The sequence below is a fragment of the Pimephales promelas genome, chromosome 13 (genome assembly GCF_988280905.1).
Source record: "Pimephales promelas chromosome 13, fPimPro1.hap1.1, whole genome shotgun sequence".
Classification (NCBI taxonomy): Eukaryota; Metazoa; Chordata; class Actinopteri; order Cypriniformes; family Leuciscidae; genus Pimephales; species Pimephales promelas.
Window position 1 is genome coordinate 36,404,242 of NC_142781.1, and position 19,697 is coordinate 36,423,938.

The following is a 19,697-nucleotide window of genomic DNA, read 5'->3' on the forward strand; positions in this document are numbered from 1 at the left end:
ACTTGATTTAATGTCCATGTTTTCTTATATAAAAGAAACAAATTCATATAAAGTCTAAACAGTGGCAGCCATGTCTGGATGTGACCTAAGTAGTGCGCTTAAGTAGCCTAACATTACATATTTAATAACTGCTCAAACATCAGCAAGAGACTCAAACAGTAAGACTCGTCTAAACATAAACACATGTTTAAATCCACATAAGCAGCAAGTTCTTGTAAAAACTATGTTTTAAAAGTAAGAAAAAAGAAATGTATATATTTTTATGTTGTTCAAGTAGGTCATCCAGTCGTCATACTAAAGGTGCACATTAAACCAGGGAAACTCAACAGCGTACGAAGAACAAACTCAAGCTCAGAGTGTCGTGTCGAACCCTTTCTCAGAAGATCCCGACTCCGACCGGAGTGTTTCCGTGGAAACGGGAAGACCGTCTCCGCTGTCCCTCGACTGGGCTTTACAGGCAGCAGAATCCTGAACGAACTCCTGGATTTCCACCGGGAGCCTCCGGAACTTGTCCTGATATTCCTGATCCAGCTCGATCTGAAGCTGCAAAACACAGAACCACATGAGGAACCCCTGAGCAGAAGAAGCTTAACCCTAACCCTAGACCAGATCCTCCCAACCACGCTGCACTCGTTTTACTGCAGTGCTTCCATTCCTTTCCCATTCTTCCATCTTAAAGATGACGGTTTTTGAGGATCGCTAGCCGTCTGATATCTTTGACCTCAACAGCCACATGGAGAGCATTTCTCCTGATCAGAACATCTATCCCAGCAAGCAATTTTGCGTTTAAAACACGTCTAATAGTGTCCAAACACGGCCTGATGTCTAGGATAAAACAAGGCAAAGTTTGGGCTATCAGTGAAAATTTCATAGACATTTGTTTACATGACATGATGTTACATGATACATCTAGCAAGTTATTCTAGGAAAAACATGTAATCAAATTCAAGGTTATTTTGGGTAGAAGTCATACTCATAGCTGGACTATATCAAGTCTATAGTAAACCTACTCATAGCTGGACTATATCGGGTCTATAGTTAACCTACTAATAGCTGGACTATATCGGGTCTATAGTTAACCTACTCATAGCAGGACTATATCGGGTCTATAGTTAACCTACTCATAGCAGGACTATATCGGGTCTATAGTTAACCTACTCATAGCTGGACTATATATCAAGTCTATAGTAAACCTACTCATAGTTGGACTATATCGGGTCTATAGTAAACCTACTCATAGCTGGACTATATCGGGTCTATAGTTAACCTACTCATAGCTGGACTATATATCAAGTCTATAGTTAACCTACTCATAGCTGGACTATATATCAAGTCTATAGTAAACCTACTCATAGTTGGACTATATCGGGTCTATAGTAAACCTACTCATAGCTGGACTATATCGGGTCTATAGTTAACCTACTCATAGCTGGACTATATATCAAGTCTATAGTTAACCTACTCATAGCTGGACTATATATCAAGTCTATAGTAAACCTACTCATAGTTGGACTATATCGGGTCTATAGTTAACCTACTCATAGCTGGACTATATATCAAGTCTATAGTTAACCTACTCATAGCTGGACTATATCGGGTCTATAGTAAACCTACTCATAGCTGGACTATATCGGGTCTATAGTTAACCTACTCATAGCTGGACTATATATCAAGTCTATAGTTAACCTACTCATAGCTGGACTATATATCAAGTCTATAGTAAACCTACTCATAGTTGGACTATATCGGGTCTATAGTTAACCTACTCATAGCTGGACTATATATCAAGTCTATAGTTAACCTACTCATAGCTGGACTATATCGGGTCTATAGTAAACCTACTCATAGCTGGACTATATCGAGTCTATAGTTAACCTACTCGTAGCTGGACTATATATCAAGTCTATAGTAAACCTACTCATAGTTGGACTATATCGGGTCTATAGTAAACCTACTCATAGCAGGACTATATCGGGTCTATAGTTAACCTACTCATAGCTGGACTATATCGGGTCTATAGTAAACCTACTCATAGCTGGACTATATCGGGTCTATAGTTAACCTACTCGTAGCTGGACTATATCGGGTCTATAGTTAACCTACTAATAGCTGGACTATATCGGGTCTATAGTTAACCTACTCGTAGCTGGACTATATCGGGTCTATAGTTAACCTACTAATAGCCGGACTATATCGGGTCTATAGTTAACCTACTCATAGCTGGACTATATCGGGTCTATAGTTAACCTACTCATAGCTGGACTATATCGGGTCTATAGTTAACCTACTCATAGCTGGACTATATCGGGTCTATAGTTAACCTACTCATAGCCGGACTATATCGGGTCTATAGTTAATCTACTCATAGCTGGACTATATTGGGTCTATAGTTAACCTAGATGGTTAAATGACGGATGTTGCTTGCTGGGTTATAGCGTGTCTTACAGCAGCTGAAACATATGTTTGGGTCGTGATCCACCAGTTGAGAACCTCTGATCTAGACTATTATCACATTATCAGCACTGTTATATGAATAAATACATCGATTAAACAGAAAACTAAAGCTTGACCGCAGGACAGTAAAACCGCAGCCTGAGGTTAAAGGGTCAACATTAGAGATGATCTCAGAAGATCCACAAGCTCTATTACTTTAGTGTTAAACAGCAACAGGACTTCATCTCAGTGGATTCTCCTGTTTTTCTCCAGGCACAGACTCCCCAAGTGATTAAAGATGTCAGAATTGTATTCATTCTGACCCAATAATTGCTTTACTGCTTGTTTGACTGGTTAACTACCCCGCTCGATCTCCAGGGAACGGTGTAATTAAAGAAAGCACCAAAGATGAATGGTGTCAAACACTATGATTGTGAAACGCTGGAGCTTGTGTGTAATCTGAGAGTCTCTGGCGTTGTTTTCCCTCAGTTCAGGTTTAATGCTTTCTAGGGCTGCCCTCGACTGAAGATTTTTCTAGTTGACATGTAGTCGTTCATTTAAAGGGGCACTTAGCAACTCTATTCATTTCTTCGCTGATTTTCACTTTTGTTATCGCAAGTGTTCTCATCAGCGCCCCCTACAGCTGTGCGGCGTACATTTCACAACACTGGCATAAAAAAACTCACTTCCTCCCGCGTTCTACCGCTGCTCATGTGCATTTGTTATTATCAGAGCTGGCCAACTCTATCGTGTGGAGCCGTGTCCACCGAGTGGGTAATCCGTCATACAGTATCATAGAATTATGTCGAATCGCCATAAAGCAGTTTGTGTTTCTCGCTCATTCTCGCTTCTCATAAGACTTCCATTTCCAACTTACCGGGACGCTAGTCTGTTGTTGCAAGGGTGGTGTTCTGCCTGGGGAAGCCACTATTCTCTCCCAAACAGGTTATTGAACCATCCAAATGATTTCTAGACGGTTTTATTAGGTTGGAATAGTTGCCAAGTGCGCCTTTAAGCAATTAGTCGACTAATCACGCGTTTATATTAATAATCCATAAATCAAAATAATGTGCCTTTAATTGGCTATATAAAATACATAGCCTAATCAGCGCACACATGGACACCGCGCACCGGCAAATATAATAATAACGATGACGTGGAAAAACTGGAGGAGACTGTCTGAACATTTGAATCATTTATTGGTAATGTTTTCGGCTGCAGATATTAAGACGACGATGCCGACTCTCGACAATCGGACAATAGAGTGGACTTGTAAAGTTGCTGCTTCTTACATGTTTCGAGTGATATTAGCCATATTTGATGGCGATAAATGATCGATAGCCGAATGTTTCAATTTCCAGCCTGCGTTAATTTGACAATTCCTAGAGTTTCTTTTGTTGCAACTAACCGACTAATAAAATCTTAGTCGACCAGGCCTCCTGTAGTGGACTATGGGTTAGAGGACCGTTGGGGGCAGCCCTCGCTGTCATGCACTGGGGTCAGGAGGGTTAGGCAAGCAGGAACAACACAGCCCGTCTGTAACACTGTTTACCAACACAGAAAACTAAAGCAAACAGACAAGTATATTTGCACAACCCAGTTCCTCAGACCGGCTGAGGGCCGTCATCCCAAAGGTCGCCTTCAAGAAATCATATTTCCAGCATCCGAGTTCAACATGACAGGGCCAGATGGATCCGACAAAGCCGACCCACTTCTAGAGGACATCTGCTGTCCCCCTGCTGGCCGAGACACAGGCCCGGATTAAACCGCATCTCAGATCCGCTGGCACACGCAGAGACGCCCTAGTGTGTGTGTGACGCTAATCTGAGACTCCCGTCGACCTTTCCCACCTCACGTCTTCATCACCCGCGGCCGGTGCGGAAACACACTCTGGCAGTTCAAATCTAGACTAAACACACATCTCTTTGGCCTAGCACACACACATAACACACTACAGACTTCTATAATTCAACGTTAGGCTGCATAGATTAGATCAGCCGGAACCGGGAACGCGTCCCGTAAATCCTGATGTACTGGTTACATCATAAGAAGAACGGCGTCTACGCTAATATTTGTCTCTCTGTTTATCCTGAGGTTAGCCTGCGCACAGATTTATACAAACTAATATTTCAAATTATTCAAATGAATTAACCAATCAGTAATCCGCTTGATCAGCTCTACCAAACGTGGAAGTTTTTCCACTAAGAAACGAACATTGTTATTATTTTTTGATTGATACTGTGAAGCTGCTTTGATGCAATCTATATTGTGAAAGCACTATATAAATATACTTGACAAACACGCACACCTATAGACTACAGATTCACATTTTTTAAGTTTACACAGAGATAAGGTTTTTACAAAAAAGAATCTGAATTGCACCTTGAATCCTGTTTCAGAGTGTGTGTTCTCGACTCGAGCCCAAACGCTGTGTGTGGATGAGCGGCCGCAACACATTACAGTTTCTGTGTCGTGTTAGCGGTGTCGTGTTAGCGGTGTCGTGTTAGCGGTGTCGTGTTAGCGGTGTCGTGTTAGCGGTGTCGTGTTAGCGGTGTCGTGTGAGCGGTGTCGTGTGAGCGGTGTCGTGTTAGCGGTGTCGTGTTAGCGGTGTCGTGTTAGCGGTGTCGTGTGAGCGGTGTCGTGTTAGCGGTGTCGTGTTAGCGGTGTCGTGTGAGCGGTGTCGTGTGAGCGGTGTCGTGTGAGCGGTGTCGTGTTAGCGGTGTCGTGTTAGCGGTGTCGTGTGAGCGGTGTCGTGTTAGCGGTGTCGTGTGAGCGGTGTCGTGTGAGCGGTGTCGTGTTAGCGGTGTCGTGTTAGCAGTGTCGTGTTAGCGGTGTCGTGTGAGCGGTGTGGTGTGAGCGGTGTCGTGTTAGCGGTGTCGTGTTAGCAGTGTCGTGTTAGCAGTGTCGTGTGAGCGGTGTCGTGTGAGCGGTGTCGTGTTAGCGGCCGCTGAGTTAATCACTAATGATCTTTACAACGGAAGTGAATCAATTAAAACTAATTTTATCTGGACGATAACTTTATTCTAGATGACTGTGACTGACTCTTTATTCTGTGACTGTAATCTCATGTTATCTACTGTAACGCTGCTGTGAAACACAGACTTTATAGTTAAAGCGCTGTATAGATGAAGGAGACTCGAGTCGACCTCTGGGGTTCGAGTGATCAGAGTCTTTCAGTTCTGTCTTCACCTAATCAAGCGTACAAGTAATCTCTTCTGTAACTGTGTATCCGTGTGCTGGATCACAAATCTCCACCGTTTACAAATATGTCTCTGATATATTGTCATTTTCTGCTTGTCCGGCACTTTGGAAAACACAGCATTGTTTCGGCAATGACTTTCAGCATTTTCTGATAACAACGTCTGACGTGGTGTTAGAAATAATGTGAAATCCGATCAGAGCGGTCCAACAAAAACGGATTTCCAGAAATCCACATATGAATATAGCTTGAAACGGATTTGTAAAAATTGCATATCATGTGATTTTTTGCTGTTCACATTAGCTAATTCTGTTTGGATTTCAATTGGATATGCACACAAATCGGATTTGGACTGAGTCTGAACGTAGCCTAAGAGTCGCAGTGAAGAAGGTCAAGAAGATTCGGCTTCTTTCGAGACGAGTCAGCTTTATTTATACAGCACTTTATTCAACACAGTGTGTGCCAGAGCATCTTTACGGAGATAACAGGAGAATAATGCAAGAGTGTGTTTCCAGTGGAGAATAGCGTCACCGTCCAGCTGAAGTTCAGCGATGCTTCATTTCTGTGTAAAAAAGATATTAATTTAGTTCATTTATAATATAGCGGCTGTGGAGAAAACCGTGATGTCATCGTCAGCTCAGCTCAGTTCTCATATGATGCTGTCAGTAATATTGCTGAATATTAAATTAAATGTTAAATTTAATGTCCTTAAATAAGCAAGCCAAAACCCAATCGCACCAAAGGCGAAAAAGGCGACAGTGTCGAGGAACCCAAACTCCATCAGTGACAGAATGGAGAAAAACTCTTTAACCACTTCTTTAACCACTCAAATAATCGTCACTTATAAACACTGACAAATCAAAGCTCTCCCGCACAGAATCTAACATCTCCTCCAGCACAAGATCTGAGAAACTCCTCAAACTCCAGCGGGTCGCCCCCGTTTCACCTAAAGAGGCCTGGAGATGAAAGCACGGCCCATTCTAGTTCTGTTCCCTCCCGACTCAGTTAAATATGTCTTTCCTCAAAAGACTCGTCATCTGTCAACAATCCACACACACTCTCACGTCCAATCCACACACACTCTCTTAAAGCGCTGAGGGAGGAGAATGACCTTCATCCACATCTGTCCTAATTCTGCTCCGCCATCGAGGGATCGAGCTTATGCAATCTAGATGAAATGTTCCCGTTTCACACTCGTCATATAACCGCGTGTGTGTGTGTGTGTGTGTGTGTTCACGAACGGTTTAAACACAAAAGTGAGACTACCCCAGCAAGCAATTTTGCGTTTTATCGGGTCTATAGTTAACCTACTCATAGTTGGACTATATCGGGTCTATAGTTAACCTACTCATAGTTGGACTATATCGGGTCTATAGTAAACCTACTCATAGCTGGACTATATCGGGTCTATAGTTAACCTACTCATAGTTGGACTATATCGGGTCTATAGTTAACCTACTCATAGTTGGACTATATCGGGTCTATAGTTAACCTACTCATAGTTGGACTATATCGGGTCTATTGTTAACCTACTCATAGTTGGACTATATCGGGTCTATAGTTAATCTACTCATAGTTGGACTATATCGGGTCTATAGTTAACCTACTCATAGTTGGACTATATCGGGTCTATAGTTAATCTACTCATAGTTGGACTATATCGGGTCTATAGTTAACCTACTCATAGTTGGACTATATCGGGTCTATAGTTAACCTACTCATAGTTGGACTATATCGGGTCTATAGTTAACCTACTCATAGTTGGACTATATCGGGTCTATAGTTAACCTACTCATAGTTGGACTATATCGGGTCTATAGTTAATCTACTCATAGTTGGACTATATCGGGTCTATAGTTAACCTACTCATAGTTGGACTATATCGGGTCTATAGTTAACCTACTCATAGTTGGACTATATCGGGTCTATAGTTAACCTACTCATAGTTGGACTATATCGGGTCTATAGTTAACCTACTCATAGTTGGACTATATCGGGTCTATTGTTAACCTACTCATAGTTGGACTATATCGGGTCTATAGTTAATCTACTCATAGTTGGACTATATCGGGTCTATAGTTAACCTACTCATAGTTGGACTATATCGGGTCTATAGTTAACCTACTCATAGTTGGACTATATCGGGTCTATAGTTAATCTACTCATAGCTGGACTATATCGGGTCTATAGTTAACCTACTCATAGTTGGACTATATCGGGTCTATAGTTAACCTACTCATAGTTGGACTATATCGGGTCTATAGTTAATCTACTCATAGTTGGACTATATCGGGTCTATAGTTAACCTACTCATAGTTGGACTATATCGGGTCTATAGTTAACCTACTCATAGTTGGACTATATCGGGTCTATAGTTAATCTACTCATAGCTGGACTATATCGGGTCTATAGTTAACCTACTCATAGTTGGACTATATCGGGTCTATAGTTAACCTACTCATAGTTGGACTATATCGGGTCTATAGTTAATCTACTCATAGCTGGACTATATCGGGTCTATAGTTAACCTACTCATAGCTGGACTATATCGGGTCTATAGTTAATCTACTCATAGCTGGACTATATCGGGTCTATAGTTAATCTACTCATAGCCGGACTATATCGGGTCTATAGTTAACCTACTCATAGCTGGACTATATCGGGTCTATAGTTAATCTACTCATAGCTGGACTATATCGGGTCTATAGTTAACCTACTCATAGTTGGACTATATCGGGTCTATAGTTAACCTACTCATAGTTGGACTATATCGGGTCTATAGTTAATCTACTCATAGCTGGACTATATCGGGTCTATAGTTAATCTACTCATAGTTGGACTATATCGGGTCTATAGTTAACCTACTCATAGCTGGACTATATCGGGTCTATAGTTAATCTACTCATAGCTGGACTATATCGGGTCTATAGTTAATCTACTCATAGCCGGACTATATCGGGTCTATAGTTAACCTACTCATAGCTGGACTATATCGGGTCTATAGTTAATCTACTCATAGTTGGACTATATCGGGTCTATAGTTAACCTACTCATAGTTGGACTATATCGGGTCTATAGTTAACCTACTCATAGCTGGACTATATCGGGTCTATAGTTAATCTACTCATAGTTGGACTATATCGGGTCTATAGTTAACCTACTCATAGTTGGACTATATCGGGTCTATAGTTAACCTACTCATAGTTGGACTATATCGGGTCTATAGTTAACCTACTCATAGTTGGACTATATCGGGTCTATAGTTAACCTACTCATAGCTGGACTATATCGGGTCTATAGTTAATCTACTCATAGCTGGACTATATCGGGTCTATAGTTAATCTACTCATAGCCGGACTATATCGGGTCTATAGTTAACCTACTCATAGCTGGACTATATCGGGTCTATAGTTAATCTACTCATAGTTGGACTATATCGGGTCTATAGTTAACCTACTCATAGTTGGACTATATCGGTCTATAGTTAACCTACTCATAGTTGGACTATATCGGGTCTGTAGTTAACCTACTCATAGCTGGACTATATCGGGTCTGTAGTTCACCTAGACGGAGAAACAACAGATATTGTTTGCTTGGTGGAGACCTCAGCATCTGATACATGGAATCAAAGCATTGAGAAAGCAATGCTCTGTTTGTGCTCCTCGGGTTTCTATCGAGTGACAGAAGTTCCCCTGGCGAATCAGGAGGACCGTGTGAATTATTAATGAAGAGCCGCTCATCAAACACACGCGTGTGCCAGAGAGAGTCAGCGGGAGACTCAATCTGCTCCATCTGTCTCTCGCTCTACACACACAAACATTACAGGATCTTTGACACTCGCATGACTGAAATACAACAGCGTGTTTTTAACATATTATGATATTAATAGTTCATTTAGAAATGAAAATACTCTGTGTTCTCAGATCAGTGCTGTTGTTAATGCGAAGTAAAGTCTCGATCAGCCTGAAAGCGGTGTGTGTTTGCATTTACAAACTGGGACATGAAAACCTGGTAACACTTTACAATAAGGTTCATTGGGTAACATTACTTAATGTATTTACTAACATGAACTAACAATGAGCAATACATTATTGTTACTGTATTAGTTAATATTTGTTAATCTTAGTTAATAAAAATCCAGCTGTTCATTGATTGTTCATGTTAGTTCATTTACTAATATTAACTAATACAACCTTTGATTTTATTAATGCATTAGTAAATGTTGAAATTCACATGAACTAAGATTAATAAATGCTGTAGAAGTATTGTTCATTCTTAGTTCATGTTAAATAAGATAGTTAACTAATGAACCTTATAGTAAAGTGTTACCAGAAACTCTTTAAAATGATTATCTTATAATTCCTGAGCGATTCTAGCAACACGGCGAACACTTGAACGACATCACCATAGACCTGTATAACTGAAGTCCTCCGGCTTTATTTTACAGTAACGGAGGCTGCGTTTGAATAAATGAGAGAGACCAGAAGCATCTCTATTACCTGGAGCAGTGTTGCTATTGACGACAGTCGTTATTGACGAATAACTGACCTCGGAATGGCACGACTGACCAATCAGAAATCAAGCATTTCAGAGAGTCATGTAATACATTTTCCCCACATAATACATAAAACACAATAAAAGCATCACTATTTGCTGAATAGAGAACAAGATTTGTGAGATGGTTGAATGATTCCTGTCAGTATCACGACACATCAATGAAGAGGATCCGTCTATAAACTGGTAAAGCACTGAGAAACCTTCATTTTTCCAGGAGTTTCCCTGTTCTCCGCGCGTACCGAGGCTATTACAGGGTTAATAGTGGGATGAGTGTTGCCATGGTGACGGCACAGATCTGTGTTTGTGAAGTCACAGGACTGCTCAGTGTGTGTGTGTGTGTGTGTGTGTGGCCGACAGCTTCATTCAACATCAGCGTCTGCCACTGTCATACGACAACCAGTGTACAAACACCCCCGAAACAGCACATCATCACCAGTGTCCCAAAATACACACAGTTCAGCACACACACACACACACTCCGCCTGTGTCTCTCTGTGTGTTTGATCAGGATCTGTACTTATACCCTGATCATGTGCACTTTGCACTAACACATAGTGCATGAAGTGTCCAAAATTCCACACATTGTTCTTTTCGGTTTATTAAGTGAATCATCTGGACATTTGAAGAGGACTTTTTCATATTAATTGCACTTTTATATATTTATCCATTTATTTCTCCCATAAAATGGTATAGAATAGAACAGAATTATGTGAACTGCGTTGCGGGTCTCATGACGAGGTGCTAACGTTCACCTAACAAACACTGGGAAGTTCATGAACACACTGCCAAAGTCAATCTGAAAGTCAGATGTAATCAGGCAGACCGAGGCGTGGTGCGCGCGTGAATCACACACACACACACACACACACACACACACACTGAGGTGTGACAGCAGCTTCTATTTAAACATCAACACATTCTCAAAAGGTGCTTATGCACTACTCTATGCCGCTTCTTAGTAGAAATAGTTCAAGTAGTGTTCATACTGACAATGGAAAAATGTTTTAAAAGTGCAGTCTAAATGCAAAAGGGTGGTGGTGACGCAGTGGGTAAGACACATGCCTTTGGTGTGAGAGACCCGGGTTCGAATCCACTGTGAGACGCCAATGTGTCCCTGAGCAAGACACTTAACCCCTAGTTGACCTCTGACATATATAGCAATTGTAAGTCGCTTCGATAAAAGCGTCAGCTAAATGAATAAATGTGAATGTATTTCTCTGTTGTGTCACTGATGGAGTTCGGGTTCCACTGGCGTCTCTGGTTTGCTTAGTCGAGGACACTTAATATACAGCAGTATTACTGATCTGAGCTGATGATGACATCTCTGTTTCTACAGAACTGCTGTACAGATGAAAGAACTAAATGAATAATTGATGATCTTTACATCGGAACAGATCAGCTGAACAACACCTGTGTCACGGTGAAGCTGCGTGGAAACAATCTGCATTTATAAGGAAGACTAGACTATCAGTGTTGAGACTGTTGTGTCCCTCCACCGCAGGTTTGGGGAGGAGAGGTTCAGATAGGCTCTGCTGGCAGAACAAGTCAAACCAGCTGCCCGTTTGCAGACTTCATCTCTGAATCTGAGAAGGTTCTGCTGGTCTCTGAAGACCCAGGATGCTTATAGCTGTCCATTGGTGCCTGATCCAAGGCATAAAAATAGGTCAGGACTCTCTCTCTCTCTCTCTCTCTCGCTCATGTTTCAGCTCGTCCTGGTTGCTTTAACTTCAAACCAGTGTTGATCCGAACACCAGCACAAATGAAGCTCAGAACCGCTGCCTGTTCTTCACGTGTTCAGTGTTGTCCTCGATCTGTACGCTCTGAAACCCATATCACAGAATAACTCCAGTAATCACGAGAATCTGAAGGGGACGCAAAGATCTTCATCATATTCCAGTCCGTGGTGAAGCGTCCGTCTCTCATCTGATGTGTGTGAGTGTTTAACAGCTCAATGACGCCCTCTGGTGGATCTGAACTGATTAAACACTCCAAAACATCACCACGCGAGAGAGAAACACCTGCCTTCATCAGTGGCCGTCTCATCCTCATCCTCAAGAAGCTCATGTTCTCAGAAGAACAGTTTCTATGAGTGTAAACAGTGCTTTTCTCTTCAAGTAACAGTCCACCCAAACATATACTATATATATATATATATATCATTCATGCATCATTTACACAAATCTGTGCTGTGAAAAACAAAAGATGATATTCTGAGGAATGTCTCGGTGTTTCGTGTTTAGTTTTTCTGTCCATCAGGACAGTCAATGGCTCCGGTGTTCCTCAGAGTATTTCCTTTTGTGTTCAGGGTTAGTAAATGATGACAGGATGATGATTTCCGATGAACTTATGATCATTTTAACAAAATGCAAAAATAAAAAACAAACGAAGACAAATACATGCTGTATATCAACTAAAATGACATTAGCACACTCTCTCTCTCTCTCTCTCTCACACACACACACACACACACACAGTAAGCTGGTTATTGGATGAGGCCGGTATGATGCAGAGTTGTGTGTTATCTCAGCGGCTCAGAAACTGAGTGTGTGAATGTCAGATGAATGTTTGTGATGAACTGAATACTGGGATGCAGAAACTCTTACCGCTCAGTTCCTGCGAGCCGTCCTCCTAAAATAACAGTGACAGTGAGGAGACACAAACACTGCAGCTGAACGTGTGTGTGTGTGTGTGTGTGTGTGTGTGTGTGAGAGAGAGAGAGAGAAAGAAAGAGAGAGTGTGTGTGTTTCTGCAGTGCTCTAAACTTCCCGAGAGATCCAAACATGTCAATGAACGTCTAATCTTAAAGAAACATGCACGTCACGATACCTTCGGTTTGTCATCCAGGATTTGCTGTCGAATATCTTGATGTTTTTCCAGCAGTCTCTCCAGGCGTTTGACCTGAGCGTCTTCCAGCTGGAAAACACACACACACACACACACACACACACACACACACACACACACACACACACACACACACACACACACACACACACACACACACGCTTACAGACGTGTTCCACTACACATGAAGTTACCCAAAGAACATGTCACGGTCATCACAATACTGAACACAGAACAAACTAACCATTAACTAACCCTAACTAACACCCATCTGTTGCCCAGATGAGCCGTGAGTGTTGGTATAAATCCTCTACATTATTCATCGTTCAAAAGATGCTCAGGAGAACTCAATGAAAACTGAGTTAAGGATTGAGAGATGTGTCCTAGAAACTGTCATTTGTTATTTGGCGCCACATACAGGTGTAACTATGTAATTACAGGAGGAGTCAGTGTAAAATCATAATTGAATGAAAACCATGTTTTCTCTTTCATTTTAAATTGATTAAAGGCTGTTTATTTTGCTGTTCGAACTCTAATGATGATTATTTGATCAGTTGGATCTTATTTTTTTGTGTTTAGCATGTTTTTCCTCTTCTGTACACAAGCTAATCAGAAGAGCTGATGACGGCTTTATGTCGCTTACATGTCAGGATAGACGGCTACTTTTAATTGTCTGTCAAAGGAGAAGGAGGCTTTACACCTGCTAGTATTCCTGCACTGACCAGTAGGGGTTAACTAGTATTCCTGCACTGACCAGTAGGGGTTAACTAGTATTCCTGCACTGACCAGCAGGGGTTAACAAGTATTCCTGCACTGACCAGTAGGGGTTAACTAGTATTCCTGCACTGACCAGCAGGGGTTAACTAGTATTCCTGCACTGACCAGTAGGGGTTAACTAGTATTCCTGCACTGACCAGTAGGGGTTAACAAGTATTCCTGCACTGACCAGTAGGGGTTAACAAGTATTCCTGCACTGACCAGCAGGGGTTAACTAGTATTCCTGCACTGACCAGTAGGGGTTAACTAGTATTCCTGCACTGACCAGCAGGGGTTAACAAGTATTCCTGCACTGACCAGCAGGGGTTAACTAGTATTCCTGCACTGACCAGTAGGGGTTAACTAGTATTCCTGCACTGACCAGCAGGGGTTAACTAGTATTCCTGCACTGACCAGTAGGGGTTAACTAGTATTCCTGCACTGACCAGCAGGGGTTAACTAGTATTCCTGCACTGACCAGTAGGGGTTAACAAGTATTCCTGCACTGACCAGTAGGGGTTAACTTGTATTCCAGCATTGACCAGCAGGGGTTAACTAATATTCCTGCACTGACCAGTAGGGGTTATCCAGTATTCCCACCCTGACCAGTAGGGGTTAACTAGTATTCCTGCACTGACCAGCAGGGGTTAACAAGTATTCCTGCACTGACCAGTAGGGGTTAACAAGTATTCCTGCACTGACCAGTAGGGGTTAACTAGTATTCCTGCACTGACCAGCAGGGGTTAACTAGTATTCCTGCACTGACCAGTAGGGGTTAACTTGTATTCCTGCATTGACCAGCAGGGGTTAACTAGTATTCCTGCATTGACCAGCAGGGGTTAACTAGTATTCCTGTACTGACCATCAGTGGTTAACTAGTATTCCTGCATTGACCAGCAGGGGTTAACTAGTATTCCTGTACTGACCAGCAGGGGTTAACTAGTAGTCCAGCATTGACCAGCAGGGGTTATCCAGTATTCCCACCCTGACCAGCACTCACCCGTCTGATGGACTGCACCACCTCATTCACGTGCGATCTGTTCATCTCCATCTTTCTCCTACAGAACAGGAGGATTCTACATGTCAGTGTCACGCAGTGAGTAAAGATGATGGATCAACAACACTGGTGTTTATTCCTGCTCAACAAACTCTAGTCATCTGGTAAGAATGATGATACTGTAATTTCGATGGTCTTCTTTAAACACTCTTCTTTAGTAACTTTGCAACTACATGCATCAACCAACACCTAACCCTAGCCTTACACCCCACTAACACTCTTTATTGACATATAGTTGCCAAGTTAAGAATAGTAAGTAAAATGTGTAAAGTGGACCATCAAAGTAAACCCGAGTGTCGTTCAGGCCAGACTCGGATGGACTGGTGGAGATGTTGATCTGAGAACACGTCTATCATGATAATAGAAGACTGACGGGTTAAAGTCACTCACTCGTCCGTCAGAGTTTTCTCCAGCGCTCTGGCCTCCTGAAACTTCTCCTGTCGTCTCTTGTCCATCCGTTTCTTCAACTCTTTGTTTTCTCTGAAGAAAATGAAACCAGAACCGCTCAAAAGAAGAAATTTAGAGGAACGTCTGTGTCCAAACGACAGAAACACTGGAGACTTCTCGCAGCATCTTCTTTACGTCGCACAGAAGAAAGAGAGTCGTGTTTGAGCGTGGTGAGGGCGAGTGATGGTGACTTACTTCTCACACAGATCTTTGAGTTTCTTCAGCTGGTTACTCTGACACTCCTCCGCCACCGTCACCAGCTTCTCTACCAGCTACAGATGAAGAGAAACACAACGTGTGTGTGAGCCGACACTGTTCACAGACCGTCTGATACACACGCACCGGGCAAACACACCGGCTCCTCAAACCCTGCACTATATCTGATCACCAAATGATCTGTTACTTCATCTGTTTTAAATGTATCTTGATTAAAAAACGTTTTCAATATTTGTGCTGGAAAATGAGACACTGAGGAAGAACATCCCTTATTGCAGTGTGAGACGGGATTGAAACGGTGTGTATCGTGGAAGCTTTATTTTAGGTCAAGCTAGAATTTTACTGTGTAACATGTTCAATATGAATATTTTTCTTATACAAACACATCACTTCGCCAGAAGGCCTTTATCAACTCACCTGAGCCGTTTGGAGCACTTTTATGATGGACAGATGCACGTTTATTTTGTCATACTCATATTCTAGTCAGACTGTGAGTCTGATACTGCTCCATACGAACCATGAGCTACACATAGTTATCAACAAAACTCAACTACACGCACACTGGAAGTAGTAAAATAATGAGTGTTGATTCTTTCACTCGGTCCTCCATGAGTGCGTCCGCAGGGTTCACCTCTTCTAGCGACCATCATAGCCAGCTGATAAATTAAACTTCTGCCGAATCCTGCAGGAAGGACGGCAAACACATCTTTCCGATTGACAAAAGCCTTGATTGCAGCTATCTGTTCGTCTTTTAAAAGGAATGCGCTGTCGATTTCTTTTACAACGGATGTGATAACTGAATCTACATCTCAGTTCTCCAGCGGCGGCCATCTCTGAGGGTAATCAGTTTAACCCAGCGCTCTTTGATAACGTGATGATTACGTAACTGCAGATCATCTGTCCATCATTGTATAAAGCCCGCCCTGGCAATTTGATTTTCATTTTAAAGTGAACTACTCCTTTAATGGCAGGATGCATGTGTACAGATTTGGATTCCCCACAGAGTCTCCTAAAATGATCAGATAGTAGTTGCAGTGTATTGAGTAGAAATCACTCAGGAATAAGCACTACTTGGCCACTCTAGTGGCGCTTTTCCACTGCATAGTACGGTACGGTTCGGCTCAGTACACTTAGACTCGGCGCGGAACAGTTCGGATCGCTTTGCGTTTCCACCGCAGTAGTACCCCTTCAAAGTGTGTGGGACTGATCGTTATTTGCTCGCGCCTCTACTGCCATGACATCATCTTAAAAGCGCCACATTTTCAAACCCACAACACAGGAACAATGGAGACTATCGAGGGGATGGTGTTCCTGATTCTCGGTATGTGGTTGTTTTTAACTGCTAGACGGAAACATGTGTTTAAAATGAGGCTGATGGCAGCAAAACAAAAATACTGCTAAAAAAGTGTCTCGTGTCTCGTGTCGCAAATCCAATGACGCTAGTAGTGACGCAGGGAATGACGATTCTGTCTGACCAATCAGTGATCTGCAGTGTTTCACGTCACATTTTAGTACCGGTACGGTACGCTTGGAACCTCAACAGACCAGGTACCATTTAAAGCGACCTGAAGCGAACCGTACTGTACCGTACCATGCAGTGGAAAAGCACCACAAGTGAGCCGAACCGTACCGTACCGTACTATGCAGTGGAAAAGCGCCTTAGGTTAACTCAGGGTTAGAATTTGGTTGGCCAGTTAGACCCATGCTCACAAAGTTGGTCATTCTGATTTTGCACAGTAAAACAAAAGAAGAATTGCCCATCGTTGTCTTGACTCTGATTTGTATTGTTTAAATAGACAGACACAACTGTAATCACCAGTCTGACGTGTTCTCGTTTGAGGTACTTCTCACTGTAGAACTGCTCCTGTCTCAGCGTGAGGAGCTGCTGCTGCTGATGATCCTTCAGTTCACTGAGTTTCTGAACTCTCTCCTGCTCCATCGCCATCAGATCTGGATCCTGATGGGAGACGCTCCTGCAGGGACACAAGTGTTCAGACCCACCAAAGCAGCGCAAACACAGGCCCAACCTAACCCTAAGCCTAACCCTAACCATAACCAACTTACTGAACTCACCCAACTCACCCAGCTTACCCAACTGATCCAGCTCACCCAGCTCACCCAACTCACCCAGCTCACCCAACTGATCCAGCTCACCCAGCTCACCCAACTCACCCAACTCACCCAACTGATCCAGCTCACCCAGCTCACCCAGCTCACCCAACTCATCCAGCTCACCCAACTCACCCAGCTTACCCAGTCCACTCAACTCACCCAACTCACCCAGCTCACCCAGCTCACCCAGCTCACCCAGCTCACCCAACTCATCCAGCTCACCCAACTCACCCAGCTTACCCAGTCCACTCAACTCACCCAACTCACCCAGCTCACCCAGCTCACCCAGCTCACCCAGCTCACCCAACTCATCCAGCTCACCCAGCTCACCCAACTCACCCAGCACACCCAACTGATCCAGCTCTCCCAGCTCACCCAACTCATCCAGCTTACCCAGTCCACTCAACTCACCCAGCTCACCCAGCTTAACCAACTCACCTCTTCTGCAGGGTGGACCTGCGCCGCAGGAACTCGCTCAGCAGATGCTTCTGTTTCGATGCGTGTTCGTTGATCAAGTCATTGGTTTTCTTGTTGTGTTTCTTCATGACCTCCTTTAATTCCTTGTACTGCCTCTTCTTTTCTCTCGAATAACCTTTCAGCTGTTTCAGTTCATCTACAGTCTGAGCGTCCACCTCTGTCAAGCACACACACACACACACACACACACACACACAAAGGTGTCCAGACGTCTTTGTGTTCCAGGGGCCAGTCCCAGTTTTTGGTGTTCTGTGCGCTGAAATGTCCCTGTTTTACAGCTCGTTCAAAACAACTCGCAAATACTTTGCAAAACAGCCCAATCAACATAAAGCAGCCTGCTGGTTATAGGAGCTGGTTGTAGGTTTTGGTGTGGAGTTGTTTGGTTGAGGGGGGGTTATTTGGGCTTGTTTTTTAGGGCTTGGTCTCTTAGTTCCAGTGAAAGGAACTCTTAATTCTTCAGCTTACTAAGACATTTTGGACAATTTCATGCTCCCAACTTTGTGAGAACAGTTTGGGGTAGAGTCCTGATCTCAACCCAATTGTGGTGAGCAGGACGGCCGAGGGACGTGAGAGAAAGTCGCGAGGCCGGTGGTGCGATTGCTAATGAGCAGCACCTGTGAAGCACACCGGTCTCGCATCTCTCACGAAGGAGCGGAGCCATAAAGGGGGAGCGACGGAGTGGATGATCGAGAGAGAGGAACAGGCCTGATTTTATTTGTGTTTTATATTTTATTTGGTAAGCCAGCAGTCGTCCGTGAGGGGCTGCTGGCAGGTATTTTGTTTGTTTATTTTATTTAAATAAAGTTTTATTTTATTATTAAAAAAAAAAAAAAAAAAATAGTCCGGCTCCCACAACGCGCTGCCATCTTGTCCCTCACCAGCTGGGCGATCTCCTCCGCGGTGCCCGGCAGCGACGCTGGATGGCCCTCGGTGAACGCCTCGACGCTCCCCCGCCCCCGGTGGATGGCGACGGCTCCTCGGGTGCCTTGGGCAGACGGCAGGAGTCCCCCGCTCCCTGCTCCTCCCCTTCACTGGCGGATGGCAGCAGGCTCCGGCCCACGGCAAGCGGCGGTGACTCCTCCTCTCCCTCCCGAACGGCAGCCGCCCCTCCATTTTCCAGGCGGTCGGCGGCGAGCTCGGGCGTCCCCCCGGCAACTCATCCCAGCGCCCCGCCTCGAGCGTCCATGGCCGCGAGTCCCCCGCTCCCTGCTCCTCCCCTTCTGCGGCGGACGGCAGCAGGCTCCGGCTCACGGCGAGCGGCTGCGACTCGCGCACCATGCTCGATGGCACCGCGGATTCCCCACAGCGGCGAGGACCCTCGGACAGCGCGTTCCTCCCTCTTCCCGGGTTTCGGCACCAGTGTAACAAAGTTCAGGGAAGAAGGAGGCAGGAACCGGATAATAATAATAAAATAAAACTTTATTTAAATAAAATAAACAAACAAATTACCTGCCAGCAGCCCCTCGCGGACGACTGCTGGCTTACCAAATAAAATATAAAACACAAATAAAATCAGGCCTGTTCCTCTCTCTCGATCATCCACTCCGTCGCTCCCCCTTTATGGCTCCGCTCCTTCGTGAGAGATGCGAGACCGGTGTG

At 43.7% G+C, this 19,697-nt stretch overlaps 1 protein-coding gene across 2 annotated transcripts in view; it reads right to left on the reverse strand.

Moving 5' to 3' along the window:
- plcb1l (phospholipase C beta 1-like) overlaps positions 1-19,697 on the reverse strand; it is a 74,207-nt gene that overhangs the window by 582 nt on the left and 53,928 nt on the right. Inside the window, exons 27-34 of one of the 2 annotated variants that reach the window (XM_089119014.1) lie at positions 18,060-18,255; positions 17,326-17,482; positions 15,489-15,565; positions 15,237-15,326; positions 14,790-14,847; positions 13,016-13,102; positions 12,793-12,817; positions 1-543 (exon numbers count right to left, since the gene is read on the reverse strand). The exon at positions 1-543 is cut by the window's left edge and continues 582 nt beyond it. In XM_089119014.1, the coding sequence (XP_088975140.1) occupies positions 452-543; positions 12,793-12,817; positions 13,016-13,102; positions 14,790-14,847; positions 15,237-15,326; positions 15,489-15,565; positions 17,326-17,482; positions 18,060-18,255 (782 nt within the window). In that variant the 3' untranslated portion in view covers positions 1-451. The remainder of the gene's footprint in view (positions 544-12,792; positions 12,818-13,015; positions 13,103-14,789; positions 14,848-15,236; positions 15,327-15,488; positions 15,566-17,325; positions 17,483-18,059; positions 18,256-19,697) is intronic. The other variant, XM_039684330.2, reaches the window with a different exon arrangement.